The sequence below is a fragment of the Rhinolophus sinicus genome, chromosome 17 (assembly GCF_057876585.1).
Source record: "Rhinolophus sinicus isolate RSI-liver-muscle chromosome 17, RSI-T2T, whole genome shotgun sequence".
Taxonomy (NCBI): Eukaryota; Metazoa; Chordata; class Mammalia; order Chiroptera; family Rhinolophidae; genus Rhinolophus; species Rhinolophus sinicus.
The window spans coordinates 180,304,794-180,326,849 of record NC_142517.1 but is presented as its reverse complement, the minus strand read 5'-3'; the positions used below and the strand labels follow the sequence as shown (position 1 = coordinate 180,326,849).

Genomic DNA, 22,056 nt, shown 5'->3' with positions numbered 1-22,056 from the left:
TTGACAAAATTCAAAATTCAAAACTGGCAAGTTTGGGAAGCAGTTGAGAAGAGTTGATGCTCATCATATGTGCATCTTCTAAATGTCAAACCTATGCATAGAACATGGTGTTTGGGTAATTTAATCCTTAAAAAAAATTGTATGTTGTAGGAAAATCTGTGTGTTGCAAACTTAAATAGCGTTATTAATTAGTAAAGAAAGCCTTTTTCTGAAGGCAGACATTTTGATTCCAGTGCTCAGACTCTTAATCATAAAACTAATAAGTGTTCTGGTAGTCGCAACCAAGTTGTGTAGAGCTCTGAGTTCCATGTTAAAGAATTTAGACTTGATTGTTTGACTATTCAGAGTGTGGTCCTAGTTGTGTAGGTCATCACCTGGTAGCTTATTAGGAATGCAGAAACTTGAGTTTGATTTAGGCCTGTTGCATTTTAACAAAATTCGTGTCTACATCTGTAAAATCTGTATTTGTTCCATATTCAAGTTTGAGAACCACTCTCCGTGGTATTGTTTTTACACTGCTGGTAGTGTTGAGCTTAAATAATCTTAAGTGGTGGTCTTGGTCCTAATCAGCATCAACAGAATTATTTTTTCAGTTGGGGAAAGATTTAGAATTCAGCAATAATTTAAACTTTGGTAACCCATTCTTAAGGTAAGAGTAATTTGTAATTGACATAGTAAGCATCTTTTCTGTACGTGAGTATTGTCTGTTAAGGTGGAGGAGATTTATTAAATAGATTAAAAATCAGTACCTGGATACAGTTTTAACTTTTTAAGTGGTATAATTATTTTTACGTTTCTGTACTTAGAAGAGTATTTTGATAATACCTGGTAGGGAAATGCATTGTGTTGGAAAATGAAATTAAAGTCTGTTAATTTTCCCACAGATATTGAAGCACAGATTCGAGAAATTCAAGGCAAGAAGGCAGCTCTTGATGAAGCTCAAGGAGTGGGCCTTGATTCTACAGGTTATTATGATCAGGAAATTTATGGTGGAAGTGACAGCAGATTTGCTGGATATGTGACATCAATTGCTGCAACTGAACTTGAAGATGTAAGTTACAAAGTATACAAGAGTCAAACATTTTTTGATGGAGAGCAAGAAATATAAAGGAATTTTCTGCTAGTGTCCTCTGGTTTAATGTGGGGAGACATTTTGGGATTTGGGAGATCTTTTAGAGGATAAAACTATTGAAAGTGTCCTTCCTCTCTAATGTTTAGAAACTTCTGGAAGTTCTCAGTCCTAAATCTTTATGTTAAAACTAGTTTATACAGCAAAGCACCTGCAAATCATTAACCATTGTAAGTAAATCCCTGTTATATCCTGAGCTCTATCTAGAGTGGCCTGTGTGAGAAGTGACTTCATAGTAAATAGCCATCTGTCTTTGTGACTTGATTTCTGACTTGAGCTTGGTGCTGCTTTTCCTACCTTGGCATCTTAGTATTAATGGACTTTTCATGCCTGTTGGAGGATGACCACACCCCCAAAGTGTTGCTATGTGTTCCACATAGCTTATATTTTGGTGAAATAGCTGTCTATTTTTGTGTGGTTCAGTAACATTCTACGTATATAGATTATAGACTTGTTATTTTTATGACATTCAAGCCACATCTTAATAGCTGGTGCTTTTTAAAGAGGAAATTGAAAAGTCCAAAGGTAAAATTTCTAGATGCCCATCTACAGACACTGATGATTTTATGTTCCAGAAGCTGAGGGGGAAATTACGGTTTCATTTTTAAATGAAATCAATGAGGTGTTAAGATCTTGAGTTACCTACTGTTATACTTTTCATGCAAGTAAAGTAACAATATAACATTTCCTGTTTTTACTAGGAAAACAAATACATTTGAAATTAATTACATTTTACTTGTTTCTCTGGTTAAGCCGCGTTTCAAAAAACAAGGAAACTGGAGAGTTTTAGATAAGCTGTTTGTGGTTTCTAAATTTGAAAAACAAATTTCATCATGCCTTCTGTGAGAAAATGTAATGGTCAAGTTTTTCTTCTTCATACCTACTTTATTTTAATTGACTTCCGCAGTAAGCATTCCTTGTTTAATATTTTTAAAAGAGTAGAGAGAACTAAATTTCATTTCTTTAATAGCTTTTTTGAGTTGAAAAAGGAACCCAAGTGTTTACAAGTTTTATGAACAAGGGTTTAGATATCACAGTAAGTTTTTTGATTTCATGTTGAATCTTTGTATATTTATTCAAATTTTCAAGTTCTGACACTTTATGGCTTTTGGGGGACATTTCTTTGTAGGATGACGATGACTACTCATCATCTACAAGTTTGCTCGGTCAGAAGAAGCCAGGATACCATGCCCCTGTGGCATTGCTTAATGATATACCACAGTCAACGGAACAGGTGACTTTTTTTTCTTTTTGGTTAAAACCAGTGTTTATTTAGCTAAAGAAAACAATGTCTCAATTCCTGGGGAAGCCCACATGTTTTAGGAATCAAGTTCTTAGAATGTTTTGAAGAGAATTGATTTGGGAGAATTAAAAATAATGGTTAATTTTATAAAGTAATCATTTTATGAAGAACTGAACTATGAAAATGTAGATATGTGTATTGTCACATTTCCATATTCCGTATTTTTTCATATTAACATCCCTAAAATGATACAGATATTTCTTTTATTAGTAGGCATTTAAACATTTTTGCATGTTTTATTGTGTTCTGATTTTTTTATGGTATTTTGTTTGGTTATTTAATAAAGTGGATATTAAGTAAGACATACTTCTTTTCAGTATGATCCATTTGCTGAGCACCGACCTCCGAAAATTGCAGACCGGGAAGATGAATACAAAAAGCACAGGCGGACCATGATAATTTCCCCAGAGCGTCTTGATCCTTTTGCAGATGGTAATTCTTTCCCACTTTTCTATAAGTATTCACAAATTTATTTGTATTAAGTTGTCTTTAGCCCTTTGATTTTTTTTGGCATGCTTATGAATTTGTTTTTCTTTTTTAAAATACCCCTTATTATAGATGTATATAGATTTGGTTGAAGTCACAGGTACCATATTCTTCATCTTTATAATGCAAGTTTTCTTTCCAGGTAGAAGGACAAGAAAATAATGAGCCAATGCCATAGAAACGCAAAGGGTTAAAGGTTTTTCTTTTACTTTTGTTTTGGGTACGCTTTCTATACTTTGAACAAATATGTTTTTCTGCTCAAAATACTTTCAAGTTATTGAAAGTTTTCATTCCAAATCCTAGATTTTAGGATTATTACTTTTGAGAAACTGTTTCTCACGTTAGAGCTCCCCCATATTGCTCTAAATACAGTTTAGTAAATGCACCTGCTTTGCTTTAAGCATACTTAAAGTTAAAACAAAAGTATGTATACAAAGACTTTGATATTTTTAATAGTTGGAGTCTTGTTTTGCTAATTTTAGTGTGCAGGTCAGCACAAGGGGCATAGTGAGCCTGATGGAAGCTTTCCTCAGGTGAGTGAGTTTCAAAATCAAAATTAGGTGCCTGTTTCTTAAAATGAGAGTCTGCTGCAGGTTTATAAATTAGACTTTTTCAGCCTGCATGAATTAGTAGGGATATTTTTTTTTACTTGCATAATTGTAATTGATTTAAACATGTATGTCAGAATTCACAGGCCCATACTAACTGTCCTTAATTTCTTTCCTACAGCAGTACTGCTATATGCCAGTCCTGTCTGCATTCTTAAGGGTGCAGTTCAACACATCCTCTCTAGATTATGGTGAAAAAGTATTCCAAAGGAAGTCTTATCAGAGCTAGTGTCAAAAAGAATGACACTACCAATTGGGCATGATCTTCAGCATAGGAAATGTCTTAGAATTTTATTATATTTTCCTAAATTGTGATGCTATACTACTGTATAGCTAATTATCACATTTCTAAAACGTAGTGTGCCTTTGTGAATCTTGTTTTATAATATTTGGGCTTCTTTAAGATATTTTGAAGTTTGAAAAGCAAATATTGAAACTTTAACCAAGAGACTAACACATCTCTTTGTACAACCACTTTTCTTCTGTGTGCATCATAATGACTGATAGAAATAATATATTCAAGTAGTATGTTTTTAGTTGTAATTTATACTTTCTAAGAAAATAAAAATATGTTTCTGGGTCAACAAAACTTAAAAAGCATGAAGCCCTTTTTAGTAACATGACATCAGAATAAGATTATAGGTATATTTTTAAAAATCAGATTTTCTAAACTGTAACTGTTTTAGAACTTTGAAAGAACTTAATGTATGAAGAACTTACCTAGTCGTAGTTAATTGTAGTCAGGATTTTAACAGCTTGCAACAGGTAATGTTTTGAATATAAATATCTTTCCAAAGTGTTACTAATGGTAAAGAGATAATTTTCTAGGCTTCTATTCTGCTGCTTGAAGTCAGAACTGCTGATGGAGACAAAGGCAAGAAAGTGTACGTATTCCGGATTAGCAACCCAGGAACCCATCACTTCTGAAGACTAAACTGTGCTGTCATTTTGTTTTTATATGCATTAAAATATTTGTTTTAAACTGCTGTAGATATGTTTGTGTTCAAACAGGTTAAATTGATCAGCAAACTCAATAAAAAGTAAGATGTATAATTATTAAAGTTTTCCACCAAAAAAATTTAAATGATTGTGGAATAACATAATATTAGAGCAGGGCAGATAAATCAGTTGAACCTAATTATCTTTTATTTATTGTACTCTTGTCCTGTTGCTGTTCTTTTCTGCAGGAGGGAAGACCCCTGATCCTAAAATGAATGCTAGGACTTACATGGATGTAATGCGAGAACAGCATTTGACTAAAGAGGAGGTATGCACCTGCTTTTTGTTTTAATGGTTGTGAAAGAATATAAAGTTGAGAGACTTTTATATTTCCTTTTTATTTGCTGCACAGGTAACAGTTTAGTAGTAGTAGTAGTAGTAAAAATTAAGTTGAGAGAAAATCTTACCCAAAATTCTACCACCTCCCAATTAAACTTTTCATATTTCTATATCCTTTTTTAGTCCCTGGCCCCTTGGCTATATATACACACATATGTATCTTCTAGTGAATATATCTGTGGGGAGGATTGATGATGTGTATCTGAAGCTAGTGTGTGAGTGAAAGCCAAATAGTTAAATCATTCCATGAAAAACCTCTTAATTCTGCCATAAGATTCAGTTTGGATATGGATGGAGAATTCTGAAGAATTCCTACTAACCTACAGAAATTGCTCCATTTTTTTTTTCTAATTTTTTCCCTTTTCTTTTTTTCATTTTTTTTTTCAATAGTTAGCTTCCATAACTTTATTATGAATATTTAACATTCATAATATTGTATGGATTAAATTGGGTGATGTATGTATGCTATGGATTAAATGGGGGGATGGGACCCCACTTAAAAATCAGAGGGTAAATTACATGTGCATTTGTTAGGAGATGTTTCATACATACAATATTTACACAGTTATAATGAAAATTTTTTCACTTTTTGCCACTTTTTGAGTTTTAGATAAAACTATTTTTCAATGAAAGCATTTTAGTTCTCCACCCTTAGAAGATTTTATTTCACTAATTATATAAAGTATGATGCTCTGTGTTACAGATTATGTGCTTGCTCGTCTGTTGTACAGAAAGACATTGTATAAAACTGGAAATACAAAGAAGAGAAGGAAAAATAAGGAATGGGAACTACGAGTAGAATAGAAAGAATGAGTGAAGAATAACATGACATTAAAGAGAAATGGCTACTGATGATATAAAAATAGTATATTGAAAACATTTTAATAATATTCACTGCTTATTCAAATATTTTCAGAGAGAAATTAGGCAACAACTAGCAGAAAAAGCTAAAGCTGGAGAACTAAAAGTCGTCAATGGAGCAGCAGCATCCCAGCCTCCCTCAAAACGAAAACGGCGTTGGGATCAAACAGCTGATCAGACTCCTGGTGCTACTCCCAAGAAGCTGTCAAGTTGGGATCAAGCAGAGGTGATTTCATTTTATTTTTTATTACTATTTAAATTTTTTTTTCTCGTATGGAGTGTATTAGTCCACTCTCATTGACATCACAACAAGGTATCACAGATTTGGTGGCGCAAACAACAGACATTTATTTTCTCAATTTCTAGATGCTCAAAGTCCAAGATCAGGGTGCCAACAAAAATGGAGATTTTGAACAATTTATGTGCTTTTACTCACCTAATTAAGAATTTCTCAACCCTGAGTAACATATAGAATCTTTTTAAAGGAAAAAATACTGGGTCTTAAATTTGTTCTAGTATTCATGAAAGTTTGCAAACATAAAGCTAGATAGAACTCTTGTGTTAGGTAGAGCACCCACCTTCAAAACAAATACGTAAAAGTATACTACAAAACCTATAGAATATTTAGGAGTCATTATTGGAATATTTAAGAGTCATTATTGGAATTATTTGCTTACACGAAATCACCTACTGTTTTGATATCTATACTGTTTGTGCTGTGCAGGTTCTTGTACTATCAGGAGCTATCTGACATGCCCTGTATTACCTACTAGTCTGTTCAAACTGCCATGAAACCTTTGATTACTAAAACACACTTCTAATCTTTTTTCAGTAATCTTGCCACCGTCAGAGTAATATTACAAACTGATTGTAAATATAAACTCATTTCGAAGATTGAAATCATGTAGCAATAGCTAGTTAAAATTACCTAAGTGATCCAAAACTTGCTTGTGTTAAATACACGCAAAACTGAATGAAAACACAAAAACAGCATTTCTTAGAACTCAATGGTATATGTCTCTAAGCACCAGTTTGAAAAGTACTGATATAACTAAAGCTGAAATTCTTTGATTGCAGATCTAAATAGAGAAACCTTAGTGACTTTTCCAAAGTCATAGAGCTATTAATGGCCCAAGATTCATACTCAGAATGCATTGTTTTTTATACGGAGGCTTTTTTTCATTGCTCCAAATTAAAACTTGAAATTGTTTTTAGTCATAAACATATTTGCTGGAAAGTAGGTATCCTTTAAACAGGAGGATGATCTATTCTAACTCTTAATAATAGAGAATAGAACTAAAACATTTTTTCATTAGTTTCAGGTGTACAAAACAACATAGTGATTAAACATTTATTTACATCACAAAGTGATAGCCCCAGTAAGTCTATTATTCAGCTGATACTGTACATAATTATTATAGCATTATTGACTACATTCCCTGTGCTGTACTTTACATCCCTGTGACTGTCTTTTTTTAAATTATGGTTGACATTCAATACTTTATTGGTTCCAGGTGTACTAAAACATTTGTTTAAAAAAATTTTTAACAGAAATTTTCTAGTTATTTTTATGTGGATCTACACAGTGTGAAATAATTTTTTTTTTTTCTCTGTTAAGACCCCTGGACATACCCCTTCCTTAAGATGGGATGAGACACCAGGTCGTTCAAAGGGAAGTGAGACTCCTGGAGCAACCCCAGGCTCAAAAATATGGGATCCTACACCTAGTCACACACCAGCGGGAGCTGCTACTCCTGGACGAGGCGATACACCAGGCCATGCAACACCAGGCCATGGAGGCGCAACTTCCAGTGCTCGTAAAAACAGATGGGATGAGACCCCTAAAACAGAAAGAGGTACTACTAGTGGAGTTTAGGTGTGTGTGTGCGTGAAATGTTGACTTGATGAGTGGTGTATTTAGAGGCCCAAGTCTGTTCTCTAGTCCTGGATAGAGGGGCAAATAACCAGCTGTTCTAGGGATAGATAGAGAACCGAGCATACATATGCCTAATTCTTTTCCCTTCTTAAGGAATTTCAAGGTCTACTTTAGTAAAACCATTAGGAAAAAGTAAAGTTTGTAGGCCATAACCTCTTGTTTTTTTATTAAAGTATACATAACAAAATTTACCATTTTAACCGTTTTAAGTGAACAGTTCAGTTCAGTGACATTAAGTACATTCAGTGTTGTGCAGCCATCATCATTGTTCATTTCTATAGAATTTTTATCACCCCCAACAGAAACTCTGTATCCAAAAAACAGTAACTCCTCATTTTCTCCTCCTTCCAGGCCCTAGTAACCTATTCTACTCTGTATAAATTTTCCTAAATATTTTTTGTGTAAAGCATCTAGAGCTGTATTTCATTAAATGTTTATGTAATTAGCTGTGGCAAGTTAAGATTTAATCATACATCTTCTATAGTAAAATTTTATAAAGAATTTTTAATGAGCGGTACAATGCTTAAACATGTAATGGATGAAAGAGGCAGTATAGAATTATACATGCAGAGTAATCTCAACTGTGGAGAAATGAAAAGTGGCTCAAGATACATAAAGTCTCTGGGTTGTTCAAAAAATTGTGGTTGGTTCAAAAAATTCTTTGTTTCCTATTCCTCAGTGTATTATATCTGTGATCAGTAAAGAAATGAAACCTAGTGAAAGGAAGGATAAATATGAAACATTAAAACTTAAAATGGGTCTCCATTTTAGGAATATCCTATTTTTGAACTTGATCAGTTAGACTGTCTCTGTTAACTGTATGTGAATAAAAAGTAATTTTTAAATCGTGGTTAAAATTTTAGACTTACTCTTTTTTTCTTTAAAGATACTCCTGGGCATGGAAGTGGATGGGCTGAGACTCCTAGAACAGATCGAGGTGGAGATTCAATTGGTGAAACACCTACTCCTGGAGCCAGTAAAAGAAAGTCACGATGGGATGAAACACCAGCTAGTCAGATGGGTGGAAGCACTCCTGTCCTGACACCTGGAAAAACACCTATTGGCACACCAGCAATGAACATGGCTACCCCCACTCCAGGTAAACGCTCTTAACTGGAAATCACTTTTTTCCCCCAGAAATATTTTGAGTTTTTTTCTTTGTGCTATTAATGCCTATTTTTAGCAAGAATAACAGGGTATAAAAAGTCTTGGTTTGAGTTTATAATGTAAAAGTAATTTAATATTAGAATTGATCTTAACTGTCTAAAATCCTAAGAACCTATGAAATGATAAAGTTTTGTACTATAGATTGTAATAGAAATTGCTTTTTTGGTAGGTCACATTATGAGTATGACTCCTGAACAGCTTCAGGCTTGGCGGTGGGAGAGAGAAATTGATGAAAGAAATCGCCCACTTTCTGATGAAGAATTAGATGCTATGTTCCCAGAAGGATATAAGGTAATAACATGGAGTATTAACGTGATGGTTTTTAGGATGTGAATTTTATTTTAAATATTCTTTGAAAAAATTGACTGGTCAAGTTTGCATTGGCTTTGCCCAGATTTACTCTTGCCATTCCATTCTTTTAGCTATTTCCAAGTATATTTCAGTTCCACAAAGTAATAGGATTGAAAAGAACTGAATGACATAAAGCTTTTTATTATTTTTGGAAGGTGAGAAATCTCAACAACTTCTAGGACCATATACTTTGAGAATTGCTGCTTCAGTTTATCAATATTAAGCTCACATTAGGTTATGGTTAATTAATTTGGTGCCTCACAAGATTTTCAGATTTTCTGTATTTAAAAATGTTCATGGATTGTCAGTGAACACAAAGAATGTTCTTTCCATAACAACTTCAAGTTTAGTTTGAATTACAAAATTTTCTAGGTACCTGGGACTCAGAGACCATTTGCTGGTCTAAAGGTAGTTTGTGTGCATATAGCTGGTGTCATAACCAAGGCTGGAACCCAAGTCATCTGATGGCCTTTACTGAGCCTTTGCCGCCAATGCCTATTTGCATTTTAATAGTTTGTATGTATTTTTCCCCCTTTTAGGTTTGTGTTAAAATATTTGTCTCAAGTATGCATGAATTTTTCTGCTTTGTAACTTCTTAAAGCCTCCACATAAAGCTGTGGGTATAGACACTCTGCAACTTACTGTAGACAGCCTGAGTTTTCTCAATTGCAGTCATTGATTTTCTTAATATCAATCAGTAGCAGGGAAAAATCCTCCTTAGTGAATCTTCAGTTGTTTGTTTTTTTTTGGCTTAATCAGATGGTTTATATTTTGCAGGGCTTTGGTAAATACTTTGGTTTTAACTTTATGCATTTAACTCATTTTTGTAGAGTGACCTAAATACTAAAGTTTGCTTTCTAGTGCAGCAATTTTTGTGAATGATTTTTATTTTATTAAAATACAACTTTATACGTTATGTGCACTTTTGTGAGCTTGTTTCTATTTATATGACATGCTGGCTCAGCAACATGTTTATGTAGATTAATGTTTAAAAGTGATCAGAAATTTATAAACCTGCTTCATGCATCTCATTTTTGCACACTCCTTAATATACTTAAATTAGCAGATGAGAAATACGGATATTTGTCATATATATTTTAAACTTAGGATAGAAAAATGGGGTCCATGGTAATTTGTCTCAGAAACCTTCCTAACTAACAAACTAAAATATTTTAAGTGCAAATATTATTATGTTATTCCTTAGTTCATAAAGTCAAGAAAATCCTAAACTATCTTTGAACTGTATCAGGTACTTCCTCCTCCAGCTGGTTATGTTCCTATTCGAACTCCAGCTCGAAAGCTGACTGCGACTCCGACTCCTTTGGGCGGCATGACTGGCTTCCATATGCAGACTGAAGATAGGACTATGAAGAGTGTTAACGACCAGCCATCAGGGAACCTTCCGTTCTTAAAACCTGATGATATTCAGTATTTCGATAAACTTCTGGTGAGTGAGAATAGAGATAAAATGAATACTTTGTATTTAGGAATTGCAAACTCATGTCTTTGCCCACTTACACGTTGTATCCTCCTGCCTCTTACTTAGGTGGATGTGGACGAATCCACACTGAGCCCTGAAGAGCAGAAGGAGAGGAAGATCATGAAGCTACTTTTGAAAATTAAGAACGGAACGCCCCCCATGAGAAAGGTACCTGCTGGTTCACTCAGCCCTCAGTTCATTCAGCCATTGTACTCATTATAATTTTATGCTTAGAAGTTTGTAATTAACTATTTCAGGTTTTACCATGGGCATAGTGTGAGGGAAAGAAAAATATGTAACATGCAGGACTTTGCTTTTTAATCACGGAATTTTATGTTAATAGGGATGTTGAAAATGAGATCTCCTTATTGTTTACCTCAAAACACACTGCCTGAAAACTAAGTGGAAATAAGTGAGGAATTGTGTTAGTAGCAGATGTGCCTTGAAGGTGGCCAGTCCTTTAGAGGTAGTTAAGTAAGGAGTTTTATATTGTAATTCCTGTGGCTCCATTGTTCTGTTACCTTTTATTAACTGAAACCATTGAATGTCTGTCACAGGAATTCAGTTTTGATGGGAATTAAATCAAGCTACTCTATGTAAAATGTCTGTAATGTTTACACTAAAATACTAAGTTATAGAAATCATGGAGTAAATTGCTCATTCAAAATGCTTAACTACAAAGTTACATACCTTTCACTCTCCCTCCCCCGCAGGCTGCATTGCGTCAGATTACTGATAAAGCTCGTGAGTTTGGAGCTGGTCCTTTGTTTAATCAGATTCTTCCTCTTCTGATGTCTCCTACACTTGAGGATCAAGAGCGTCATTTACTTGTCAAAGTTATTGATAGAATATTATACAAACTTGATGACTTAGTTCGGCCATATGTGCACAAGGTTGGTTCTCAAGTAGTGTTCCTAAATGGTTTGGTATTTTTTAATATAAAAGGATTTCATGAATTTTTTTCTTACCGACTTACATGTATTTGTGAAATTTAAAAATTGTAAAAAAGTAATAGCTGGTGCTGTCTATACATTCACAATAAGAGAGAAATTTTACCCCCTTGCAAGACACTTAGAATTATCTATGTTAGATTTACATGTCTTCCCAGACCTTTTTCTTTGTACAAGCACGCATCACACCTACACAAATATGTGTGTGTATATAGATAGATAGATAGATGTAACTTTGCCATTTTTGCCCTAATGCGTTATTATCATATTTTTTCATTTGCCTTTATTGATATTAGAATAGAATGAGAAAATGTTTCTATAGTGTGCCATTTAGTTTTAAAAACCATTTTTTTGGTGGTGATAATTATGGCTTAGAATTGTAAAGTGTAGATAGATGTATGTTCTTTTTTTTAATAGTAACTATTTGTTAATTATTATTAAATATTAACTATTAGTCTGCATGGTTAACAGTTCTCCCAAATTTTCATAGTTATATGGGGTTTGAAATTGTGCAATTAAAATTCTTAATTTGTTCCTTGATTAACAAAGTTCTGGTAATTATAAATTTCCTAGCAAAATACTTTTGTATACTTGAAATGACATGCTATAATAAATTTTTTTTTCTGTATGTATATAATTTGGTTACATGAGGATGGCGTCAGTAATTGGTGTGAAATGTCCCTTCTCTTTTTCAGATCCTTGTGGTCATTGAACCATTACTGATTGATGAAGATTACTATGCTAGAGTGGAAGGCCGAGAGATTATTTCTAATTTGGCAAAGGTATTTACATTATATGTCTAGAGAAGAAAGTTTTCTATTTGTTGATGGGGTTATTTGATTATAAGAAGGCAGTGGTTGAGGGTTAATGTTATCAACTCACGAGTGTCCTTTTTTCCTGACCTTTTAGGCTGCTGGTCTGGCTACTATGATCTCTACCATGAGACCTGATATAGATAACATGGATGAGTATGTCCGTAACACAACAGCTAGAGCTTTTGCTGTTGTAGCCTCTGCCCTGGGAATTCCTTCATTATTGCCTTTCTTAAAAGCTGTGTGCAAAAGCAAGAAGTCCTGGCAAGCGAGACATACTGGTATTAAGATCGTACAGCAGATAGCTATTCTTATGGGCTGTGCAATCTTGCCACATCTGAGAAGTTTAGTTGAAATCATTGAACATGGTAAGTGGTTATATAACTTTGTCCATCTTTTATAAGACAGGTGTCTTGAAATTAGGGCTGCTGATATGGAGAGATAAATGGAAGGTCTTCAACTACATAAACACCATAAAGTTTATGATGGGATTTGTAATATCTGCTAATAGGCCGTGGTTCATACTGGCTTTTGCCTGGTTTTGTCTAATGTGAACAGATTCTGCAGTTAGGTTATATTGCTAGACTCTGGATGATAATGTGGAAATTAGGTAATATTGCTTAACTGAAACCTGTTTTTGGTTTTATAGGTCTTGTGGATGAGCAGCAGAAAGTTCGGACCATTAGTGCTTTGGCCATTGCTGCCTTGGCTGAAGCAGCAACTCCTTACGGTATTGAATCTTTTGATTCTGTGTTAAAACCTCTATGGAAGGGTATCCGCCAACACAGAGGAAAGGTAGATCCACCAATTAGATTTTCTTTTCTTATTCATTGAAGCTAAGGCTACTTAAATCTAATAGTTACTAAGTATATAATACTTTTATTTTAAAATAGGGTCTGGCTGCCTTCTTAAAGGCTATTGGGTATCTTATTCCTCTCATGGATGCAGAATATGCCAACTACTATACTAGAGAAGTGATGTTAATCCTTATTCGAGAATTCCAATCTCCTGATGAAGAAATGAAGAAAATTGTGCTGAAGGTAATTTTTCCAAATTGTTCCATATTTCTTAATCTAAATTGGGTGTGTTTCATGGTTCAAAGAGAATTTTAAAGCATTAAAAAAACACAAAAGTATTGTATATTAAGCTAGGACTGTGTTTATTATTACTATTTTGTAACTGTTTAGGTGGTAAAGCAGTGCTGTGGAACAGATGGTGTAGAAGCAAACTACATTAAAACAGAGATTCTTCCTCCCTTTTTTAAACACTTCTGGCAACACCGAATGGCTTTGGATAGAAGAAATTACCGACAGGTAATTTTTATTGTAAAAAACATTTTCAACTAGTTTAGTCAATTTGAATGCACGTTACTTTTTTTTTTGCCCTGATTACTTCATGATTTGTATGTGCTTGATTGTGAAAGGAAATGGATTTTAGTCAGTTAGCTTCCATTTTGATTTTGATTCTAGAATATATAAGCCAACTATGAATTTATGTCTTTGTCTAGTAAATGAAATGCTTGAAGGAAATAGGAATATAATCTTACCTTAACACGTTGCGTACGGCGGGGTTTAAATCCCTCATACCCCTTTGTTCTGGCAGGTTTTTAAAAGAAACTACTTTAAAATGCACTCTTCTCTTTAAAGCGTAAGTGCTTCTATGTCATTTATTAATTTTCTGTGGAATTTTTTAGGATTTACTCACCTGTGATGTTAGTAATCCCTCCTGGTGTGATACTGCAGAAAGCAGCTTCCTTTATTAATGAAACACAAATAATTCAATAAAATGTGCAAAGTAAAAAGAGTCAACAGTAAGAACGAGAATTCTCGTTATCCGTCCTTAACGCATGGCCCAGAAAAAAACGAAGATTCTCGTGATCCGTACGCAACGTGTTAAAATACCTTGACTTAGACTCATTTAAATTTTTTTGGCCATTTGTCTCTTAAAAGTTTTAAAAATAGGCGTTAGTTCTCAGCATGCTTACTAGCTGAATAGTATTTTTAGAATACTTGGTTTTCATGATGTCTATTTCCTTGGAAAAACAATAAATTCAATGTTTTTTTCCCTCTTTAGTTAGTTGATACTACTGTGGAGTTAGCAAACAAAGTAGGTGCCGCAGAAATTATATCCAGGATTGTGGATGATCTGAAAGACGAAGCTGAACAGTACAGAAAAATGGTGATGGAAACAATTGAGAAAATTATGGGCAACTTGGGAGCAGCAGATATTGATCATAAACTTGAAGAACAACTGATTGATGGTATTCTTTATGCTTTCCAAGAACAGACTACAGAGGTAATGACACTAATCATGACAGGTTGCCACTGACCTTTATATTTGTAAAAAAGCATATTTTCAAGCAAATATCACTAAAAAGTAATTGAATTTGAAATAATTTAAATGCTCATGTAATCATTCAGTTGGCCACGAGGAAATACTCTTCTACCTGAAGTTTTTAGATACCATTTTGTTAAACTGAATGTCAGTATATTTCAGCTGTTGAGTCACGAACTGAATTCTAGTTGCCAATGAATGTAATTTTTTAAAGTAAGTCGGTTTTTTTGTTGTTTTTAGGACTCAGTAATGTTGAATGGGTTTGGCACAGTGGTCAATGCACTTGGCAAACGGGTCAAACCTTACTTGCCTCAGATATGTGGTACAGTTTTGTGGCGTTTGAATAACAAGTCAGCAAAAGTTAGGCAACAGGCAGCTGACTTGATCTCTCGAACCGCTGTTGTCATGAAGACTTGCCAAGAGGTAAACTTTTATATCAGATAAACATATCTTCACTTTTATATCTTCACCAAATAATGTGAATGTTAACATTTTAACATTATTTTTTTGATTACAGGAAAAATTGATGGGGCACTTGGGTGTTGTTTTGTATGAATATTTGGGTGAAGAATACCCTGAAGTATTGGGCAGCATTCTTGGAGCGCTGAAGGCCATTGTAAATGTAATAGGTATGGACTTTGCTGCTCATGTAAGAATGTTTTTGTTTTGGTTTTTAACTTTCTTTGTTTTTTTGAAAGTAAAATATAGAGTCATGTTTAGGGGTTGAGTAATGATTTTTACACTTTTTTTTTTTTTTTTAAGTACTTCAAAATTATAGTTAAGTCGGGATGTCACAGTAGTCTTATCTCCCAAAACCCATTTATATTTTGCTTTAAAAGAGAAAAGAGGGCAAGTTTAGGGCTTGTAAGAGAGGTGGGAGTAGTCACAACTCAAAATAAAAATAGTGTCTCTCCTGAAATGTATTGGTGGGGCAACTCTGAAGTTTTAATTTAGTTTTAGGACAAAATACGTATTTATTCAATCTTGAATTATAAGTGATTATGGCAGGTTTTTCTGCTTGCTGTCAAGTTCCAGGAACATAACCAGGGAGAAACGGGAATTGCTCAAGTTGTTACCTTGTTTCTGTTTATATCCAATTCTTTAAAACTCTCCATTCAGTTTTCTAACCCAGAATAAAAACACAAGTATGTTACAAATGCTCTTGGGTAGGGAGCGCAAAGCTTTTATTCTTTAAGGCCATTATGATGAAGCAAACCAATGGTCTGTTGTATGTAATCCTTCATTGTTATTGAACATGAGTATTGTAAAAGTAACTTCTGCAGGGGTTACAGGGGCCTAAGTAACTTAGCCAGGAGGTCATAATAGCTGGCTGTGATGGCCACTGTTTCTCTCCTTTTAGTGAGGGTTTTTTATGTAATATAGAAGATCTTTGAACCATTACACTTACATATAATCCCCAACTCAGCCCTGTACCCTATATTTGCAGGTAGCTACTTGGCAAAAATCAGTTACTTGGCCATTTGTGGGACTCTTAATTTTCAGGGAATTGTAAACCATATTGTTGATTAGGGAAATACGGGAAAAGAAATGGAGAGAGAATCAGAGCAAGCAATTCTAGTTAGAGCAAGAGCCCCTGCCAGCTGCCTCCTTTTTTCTCTCTTCATAGGTGTAAATACCATCCAAGTATGCCCTGCATTGCAGGGAGACTGGAGATCTGTTTGTTTTGCAGTTAAAGGGTAAGGGGGCCCTTTCTGGAAAATTTTGCTTTAATTTACATGTCTACCTCTGGCTTATATTGTTGTGTATGGCCGGAACATAAGCTGTCCCCATATTTAAATGTCAGTGTACAAATACATTTCAGAACCAAATAAAACTTTTTTGTTGAGTATCCATCATTCTTCAAAATCACTTCACTAATTTCTTTCATTTCTATGCATAATCAGAAGTTGTTAATGAAGAGTTAAAAACAATTCTGAATCTGGTCAGAACCTGGGGCTTTTTCTTAACATAGGCAGCTATAAGTTTGTGCCTTAATCATTTTTATTACATTGCTGAGTAAAAGGTAAAATGAACAAAGGTTACAGTTTAAGTGTTAATTGGTAGTGTGTTGACTTCTGTTAAATAGGTATGCATAAGATGACCCCACCAATTAAAGATCTGCTGCCTAGACTCACCCCCATCTTAAAGAACAGACATGAAAAAGTACAAGAGAATTGTATTGATCTTGTTGGACGTATTGCTGACAGGTAAGCAGATTAAACATTTTTATAAACAGTATTTGTTTTCACACTTAACCATTTTTTATTCACTTTGCAAGTTTGCTTAATGTTGCTCGTGTAAATATAGTCAGGCTATCCAGTATTAATATTTTCAATGAGGTTTTAATTTGGATGGTAATGGGGGGTGGCAATATAGTTTTTAAGTTTAAATCATTATTTTCTGAGTTTAATAATATATTTAATGCTTAAAATGATTTTGAGAACTGAATTTACACATATACCTTTTAAAACTTATGTGACAAAAAATTAACTTTTTTTTTTTTTAATATATTAGGGGAGCTGAATATGTGTCAGCAAGAGAGTGGATGAGGATTTGCTTTGAGCTTTTGGAGCTCTTAAAAGCTCACAAAAAAGCTATTCGTAGAGCCACAGTCAACACATTTGGTTATATTGCAAAGGCTATTGGGTGAGTACTATTTACTTCCATATATATTTTTCAGTTTGTAATAAGCCCATTGTGTTGACAAGTACTTCTGTTTCTGTAGAAATCTCTTTTAAGACATGGTGTGAATAATGCAGTTTGAGAATGCACTTTATTTAATCACTGACTTTGAATTTTTGAAATGTTTTCTTAAATTTAAATTGAATTAAAATAGATGGGAGGTTTTTAAGTTTCATTTAATCACATCAGATATTTTCAGAGAGGGAAACTAACGTTCTCAAAATAATTTCAATTTTTGTTGGTCCTTTTTAGGGTATTGCTTGAAATATTAAGGCCAGTTCTTAATTTTAAAAACCAGCATAATTCAAGTCTCATGTTAGTGTTTTTTGTGTTTTAAAGATATTTTTCTAAAATTAATCCACAGACAATTGTAGCTATTTATTAATCTATGGTTATTTGCTTTCACTCTTGTCAGAACCAAACCAAACATTGTAGAAAATGAAATATTACATGTACATATGGCTTAATAACGAAAATATTTTTCAACAATAAAACATAACTAGTCAGATTAGTTACATGAAGTCTTCCCACCCACCCCCTTTTTGAATGCAGTAATATTTATTTCAACATTATGTAGTTAGGAAATTTGCAATAATAGCTGTTGTACTAGTATTTTAGCTCCTATGTCCCTTTAAGTTTATGGTAAAATAAATGCTTAATAGATGTAGTAAAGGCATATGGGAGGGATGATAAGAAAAGGAAAACAGGTTATATGTGTAGTGAAATGGGAGAGTTCAGTTTGGATGCTGCTGTAAGAGTGCCTCGCTCTAGTAGCCGTGTTTTAACCACTTAAAGAAATATTCATTCTAAATAATTAAATTTCTTTATATTTCAGAATGTTTACTAAAGACTGAAAATTACATATGAAAGTGAATCCATTTGAGTTTTTTCTTTAAAATGGACATTTTAACATTAATGAAGTTCTTAAGTAGAAACAATAATGTCAGTGACTTGAAAATATTGTATTTTATTGTAAAATACAGTGATTACTTACCATAAAGTTTCATTCCTTTGCATTTTTTCTTTTCCCTCTGAAAAAAGTTTTGACTTGTACTCTAATAGTGTGCTGACAACATTTATTTTTTTCCAGCCCTCATGATGTATTGGCTACACTTTTAAACAATCTCAAAGTTCAGGAAAGGCAGAACAGAGTTTGTACCACTGTAGCAATAGCTATTGTCGCCGAAACGTGTTCACCCTTCACAGTACTACCCGCCTTAATGAATGAATACAGAGTTCCTGAACTGAATGTTCAAAATGGAGTGTTAAAATCACTTTCCTTCCTGTTTGAATATATTGGTGAAATGGGAAAGGACTACATTTATGCTGTAACACCGTTACTTGAAGATGCTTTAATGGATAGGTAAGTAACTTGAACTAAATGCAAGGACATTGTTATAATCCTTTATTTTAGGAGTTTATGGAAATTACTATATGATCTATTTGATGTGATATAGTTAAAGAAGGGGAATAATACCCTGGATTTTTGTGAAACTAGAGCCCATCCAGTTACTTTTGCTTACAGATTAAAGTTACTCATTAATGATCTTCCAAAAGGAAGACTTAACAGGACTTAACAATTTACCCCAGAATATATGTACGACATGGGGACAAATAAGAATCATGCTCTGTAAAAGCCTGGCCAAAAAGTAGGAGTAAATCATAGTTGATACTCCTCAGGGAGATACGCCTGAGCATCATAGTGTAGTCATTGAAGTATGCGATCTGCAGTTACTAATTATGTTGTGGGTACTAATTAATTAGTAGAGGGTGGTAACGCCATCAGAAATTATTAAATGAAAAATAGCAGTTGGAAATTTATTAATGAGGAATATTGCCTCATTGGGAAGCTTAATAGATTATTATTATAGTAAATGAGAGAAATAAGGATTTTAGTAAGTTCAAGTATTTTTTTTTTCTTACACCTTTAAGGTACTCTTACTACCTTTGAGGGCAAAGCACATGCCTGAACTCATTTCTATGTCCATCACAACCCATTATCTGATGTTCATACTCAGTTGAGTAATTGCGAAATGAATGATTCAATGATTTGTCATAAATATAAATTCAGTTAACATGGGAGATGATAATTGTTTTTTCTGTAGGTATGAAAAAATTATTGGTCCTTCTCTTCCTCTCCCTAAATTGAGTTCTTGAATGAAACTTAAAATTTGTAAGGGCAAGGATTTAATTTTGATTTAGTTTTCTATTGTATACCAGTATTGAATTACTTCAAAACATTTTAAATTTATAGAGTTTAAAATGAGATATTACTGTTAATCATTCATGGGTAGGAGTCATGTAACCCCTCTTTAGTAGCGTACTAACATGTACACTGCATAGGGCTCTTGATTATATGCCTATCAAAGGTCTGTTAGAAAATATGGCTTATTTTGAGCTATAGTGAGGTTTGCGTCATAAAGCAAAAATTCTCAAGTAAAAATGTTAAGTCATTTCTGAAGGCATTCTATGGCAGATAGATAAGGTGTGAGATAACTCTGCATCTCTTCCATGCACGATTTGTAATTTAGTTTCTGATGGGCTGGAAACTTGTTTTCTGTGACACTAAGACTGTATCTTAACAGAGCTTTTTTTCCCATTGCAGGGACCTTGTACACAGACAGACTGCTAGTGCCGTGGTGCAACACATGTCACTTGGGGTTTATGGATTTGGTTGTGAAGATTCGCTAAATCATTTGTTGAACTATGTATGGCCCAATGTGTTTGAGACATCTCCCCATGTAATTCAGGCAGTTATGGGAGCCCTGGAGGGCTTGAGAGTTGCTATTGGACCATGTAGAATGTTGCAGTATTGTTTACAGGTAGGTTAAAGATTTTTAAAAGATTACTCAATGAAAAAAGTAATTTCGCTGAATTAAGTCACTGTTGGCTAATTTTCAATAGGATATAGTGTGCCAAATGGGAAAACAATTGTGGGGGAGAAGGGACTTAGGTTTTTTCTTTGTCCACTGCAGTTTTGTGTAATTGTCAGGTTTTTTCCCTTTAAAGGGAAATGTTTGGAATCATAAATTTATGGTTTGTTACTTGTATTAAGGTTATATATGTTTTTGAAAATTGAAATAATGTAACCTTTTAATTCTAGGGTTTGTTTCACCCAGCCCGGAAAGTCAGAGATGTGTATTGGAAAATTTACAACTCCATCTACATTGGTTCACAGGATGCTCTCATAGCACATTACCCAAGAATCTACAATGATGATAAGAACACCTATATTCGTTATGAACTTGACTATATCTTATAATTTTATTGTTTATTTTTGTGTTTAATGCACAGCTATTTCACATCTTAAACTTGCTTCGATTTGGTGATGTAAACTTTTAAACACTGCAGATCAGCATAGACCTGGTCATAGAAGAAAAGCTAGAAATCCAGTAGCATGATTTTTAAATAACCCGTCTTTGTTTTTGATGTTAAACAGTAAACGGCAGTAGTGATTACACACAACTATACTGGAGGGATTTCATTTTTAATTCATCTTTATGAAGATTTAGAATTCATTCCTTGTGTTTAAAGGGAATGTTTAATTGAGAAATAAACATTTGTGTACAAAATGCTAACTTGTGTGTGTTTTTTGAACATGACTTGTAAAATGCGGAACTTTGATCAAGTGTTGGTTTGTGTAGAATAAGTGGCTTAATTTCATTTTCTGTCACCTGGTTTATAGAAAGTGGTTAGCAGGATATAAACTATAAAATGATAGTGTCTTTGTCAAAATGTCATTGTTCTGTTGATAATGACAATGAGAAGCTTTGGGGGTGTTCATCTCAAACTAGCACAACCATCCATCACCACAGAAAATAGAGCACCTTTGCTAAACTGTCTTGAATATTATTATTTTGCACTTACATAGCGCCTTTCATCTCGACATCTCAAAATGCTTCATGAGCATGTTTACAGGAGGTGATGCAAGTCCTGTCCACCTCCTGACGACTGGGTTTAGAAAAGGAGGAAGGGACCTTTGTTTCAAAACTACTTTCTACCTATTGCGAGTGAGGCTACCTAAGAAATGCTAATAGAATAAGACAATCTGGGCTCTTTTTCCATGTAATACTACTCATGCTCACTTCTGTAGCACATACACTCAAATAAGCTACTACTCAACAATGAGTTCAGTAAATACCTGTTGAGCACCTGCTGTATACCAGCCGCTATGCTTAGTGTAGGGGATGCAAAGGTGCCTTTCACCTGCCCCTTGCCCTTCAGAAATGCAGTATAATGGAAACAGGGAGAAACATATAGTTACATATTACGTACTGTGATACACTTGCAGCGCTAAAATGTCTAGGTTTGCCTAATTTGGCATTTGGTAATTGGATAAATTCATCTGTAGGTGTCCAGCAGAAACTGAAATGCCTGAATTAAATGCCTGAATTTAACTGAATTAAATTCTAGAGGAACCAAGCATTTACGCAGTACTTAGTATTTTTGGCAAATATTTTAAGTATATTTTTAGCTTTTCCTAATTTTTCTGGCCAAGATTTTCTTAGTTTTAGTCCTTTTACTTCCCGTAGCTGCTTTGTTTTGGCCCCTGTGTTAGTACTGTGAACTCGATGCGAAGTGAGCTTCTGCAGCAGCGAATGCGTAGGATGACTCTGCCG

The 22,056-nt window shown here is 34.0% G+C and overlaps 1 protein-coding gene across 2 annotated transcripts in view; it reads left to right on the top strand.

Moving 5' to 3' along the window:
• The window catches only part of SF3B1 (splicing factor 3b subunit 1), a 32,936-nt gene extending 11,921 nt beyond the window's left edge, over window positions 1-21,015 (top strand). Inside the window, exons 2-25 of one of the 2 annotated variants that reach the window (XM_019741296.3) lie at window positions 885-1,051; window positions 2,259-2,363; window positions 2,750-2,864; window positions 4,714-4,793; window positions 5,781-5,951; window positions 7,344-7,581; window positions 8,548-8,760; window positions 8,998-9,119; window positions 10,429-10,626; window positions 10,726-10,827; window positions 11,373-11,552; window positions 12,305-12,391; window positions 12,519-12,789; window positions 13,071-13,216; window positions 13,315-13,461; window positions 13,609-13,734; window positions 14,495-14,716; window positions 14,996-15,178; window positions 15,273-15,384; window positions 16,842-16,962; window positions 17,270-17,401; window positions 18,528-18,800; window positions 20,043-20,259; window positions 20,541-21,015. In XM_019741296.3, the coding sequence (XP_019596855.1) occupies window positions 885-1,051; window positions 2,259-2,363; window positions 2,750-2,864; window positions 4,714-4,793; window positions 5,781-5,951; window positions 7,344-7,581; window positions 8,548-8,760; window positions 8,998-9,119; window positions 10,429-10,626; window positions 10,726-10,827; window positions 11,373-11,552; window positions 12,305-12,391; window positions 12,519-12,789; window positions 13,071-13,216; window positions 13,315-13,461; window positions 13,609-13,734; window positions 14,495-14,716; window positions 14,996-15,178; window positions 15,273-15,384; window positions 16,842-16,962; window positions 17,270-17,401; window positions 18,528-18,800; window positions 20,043-20,259; window positions 20,541-20,699 (3,887 nt within the window). In that variant the 3' untranslated portion in view covers window positions 20,700-21,015. Of the gene's footprint in view, window positions 1-884; window positions 1,052-2,258; window positions 2,364-2,749; window positions 2,865-3,457; window positions 4,411-4,713; window positions 4,794-5,780; window positions 5,952-7,343; window positions 7,582-8,547; window positions 8,761-8,997; window positions 9,120-10,428; window positions 10,627-10,725; window positions 10,828-11,372; window positions 11,553-12,304; window positions 12,392-12,518; window positions 12,790-13,070; window positions 13,217-13,314; window positions 13,462-13,608; window positions 13,735-14,494; window positions 14,717-14,995; window positions 15,179-15,272; window positions 15,385-16,841; window positions 16,963-17,269; window positions 17,402-18,527; window positions 18,801-20,042; window positions 20,260-20,540 lie in introns of those variants that run through there. The other variant, XM_019741297.3, reaches the window with a different exon arrangement.
• Window positions 21,016-22,056: the final 1,041 nt, after the last annotated feature.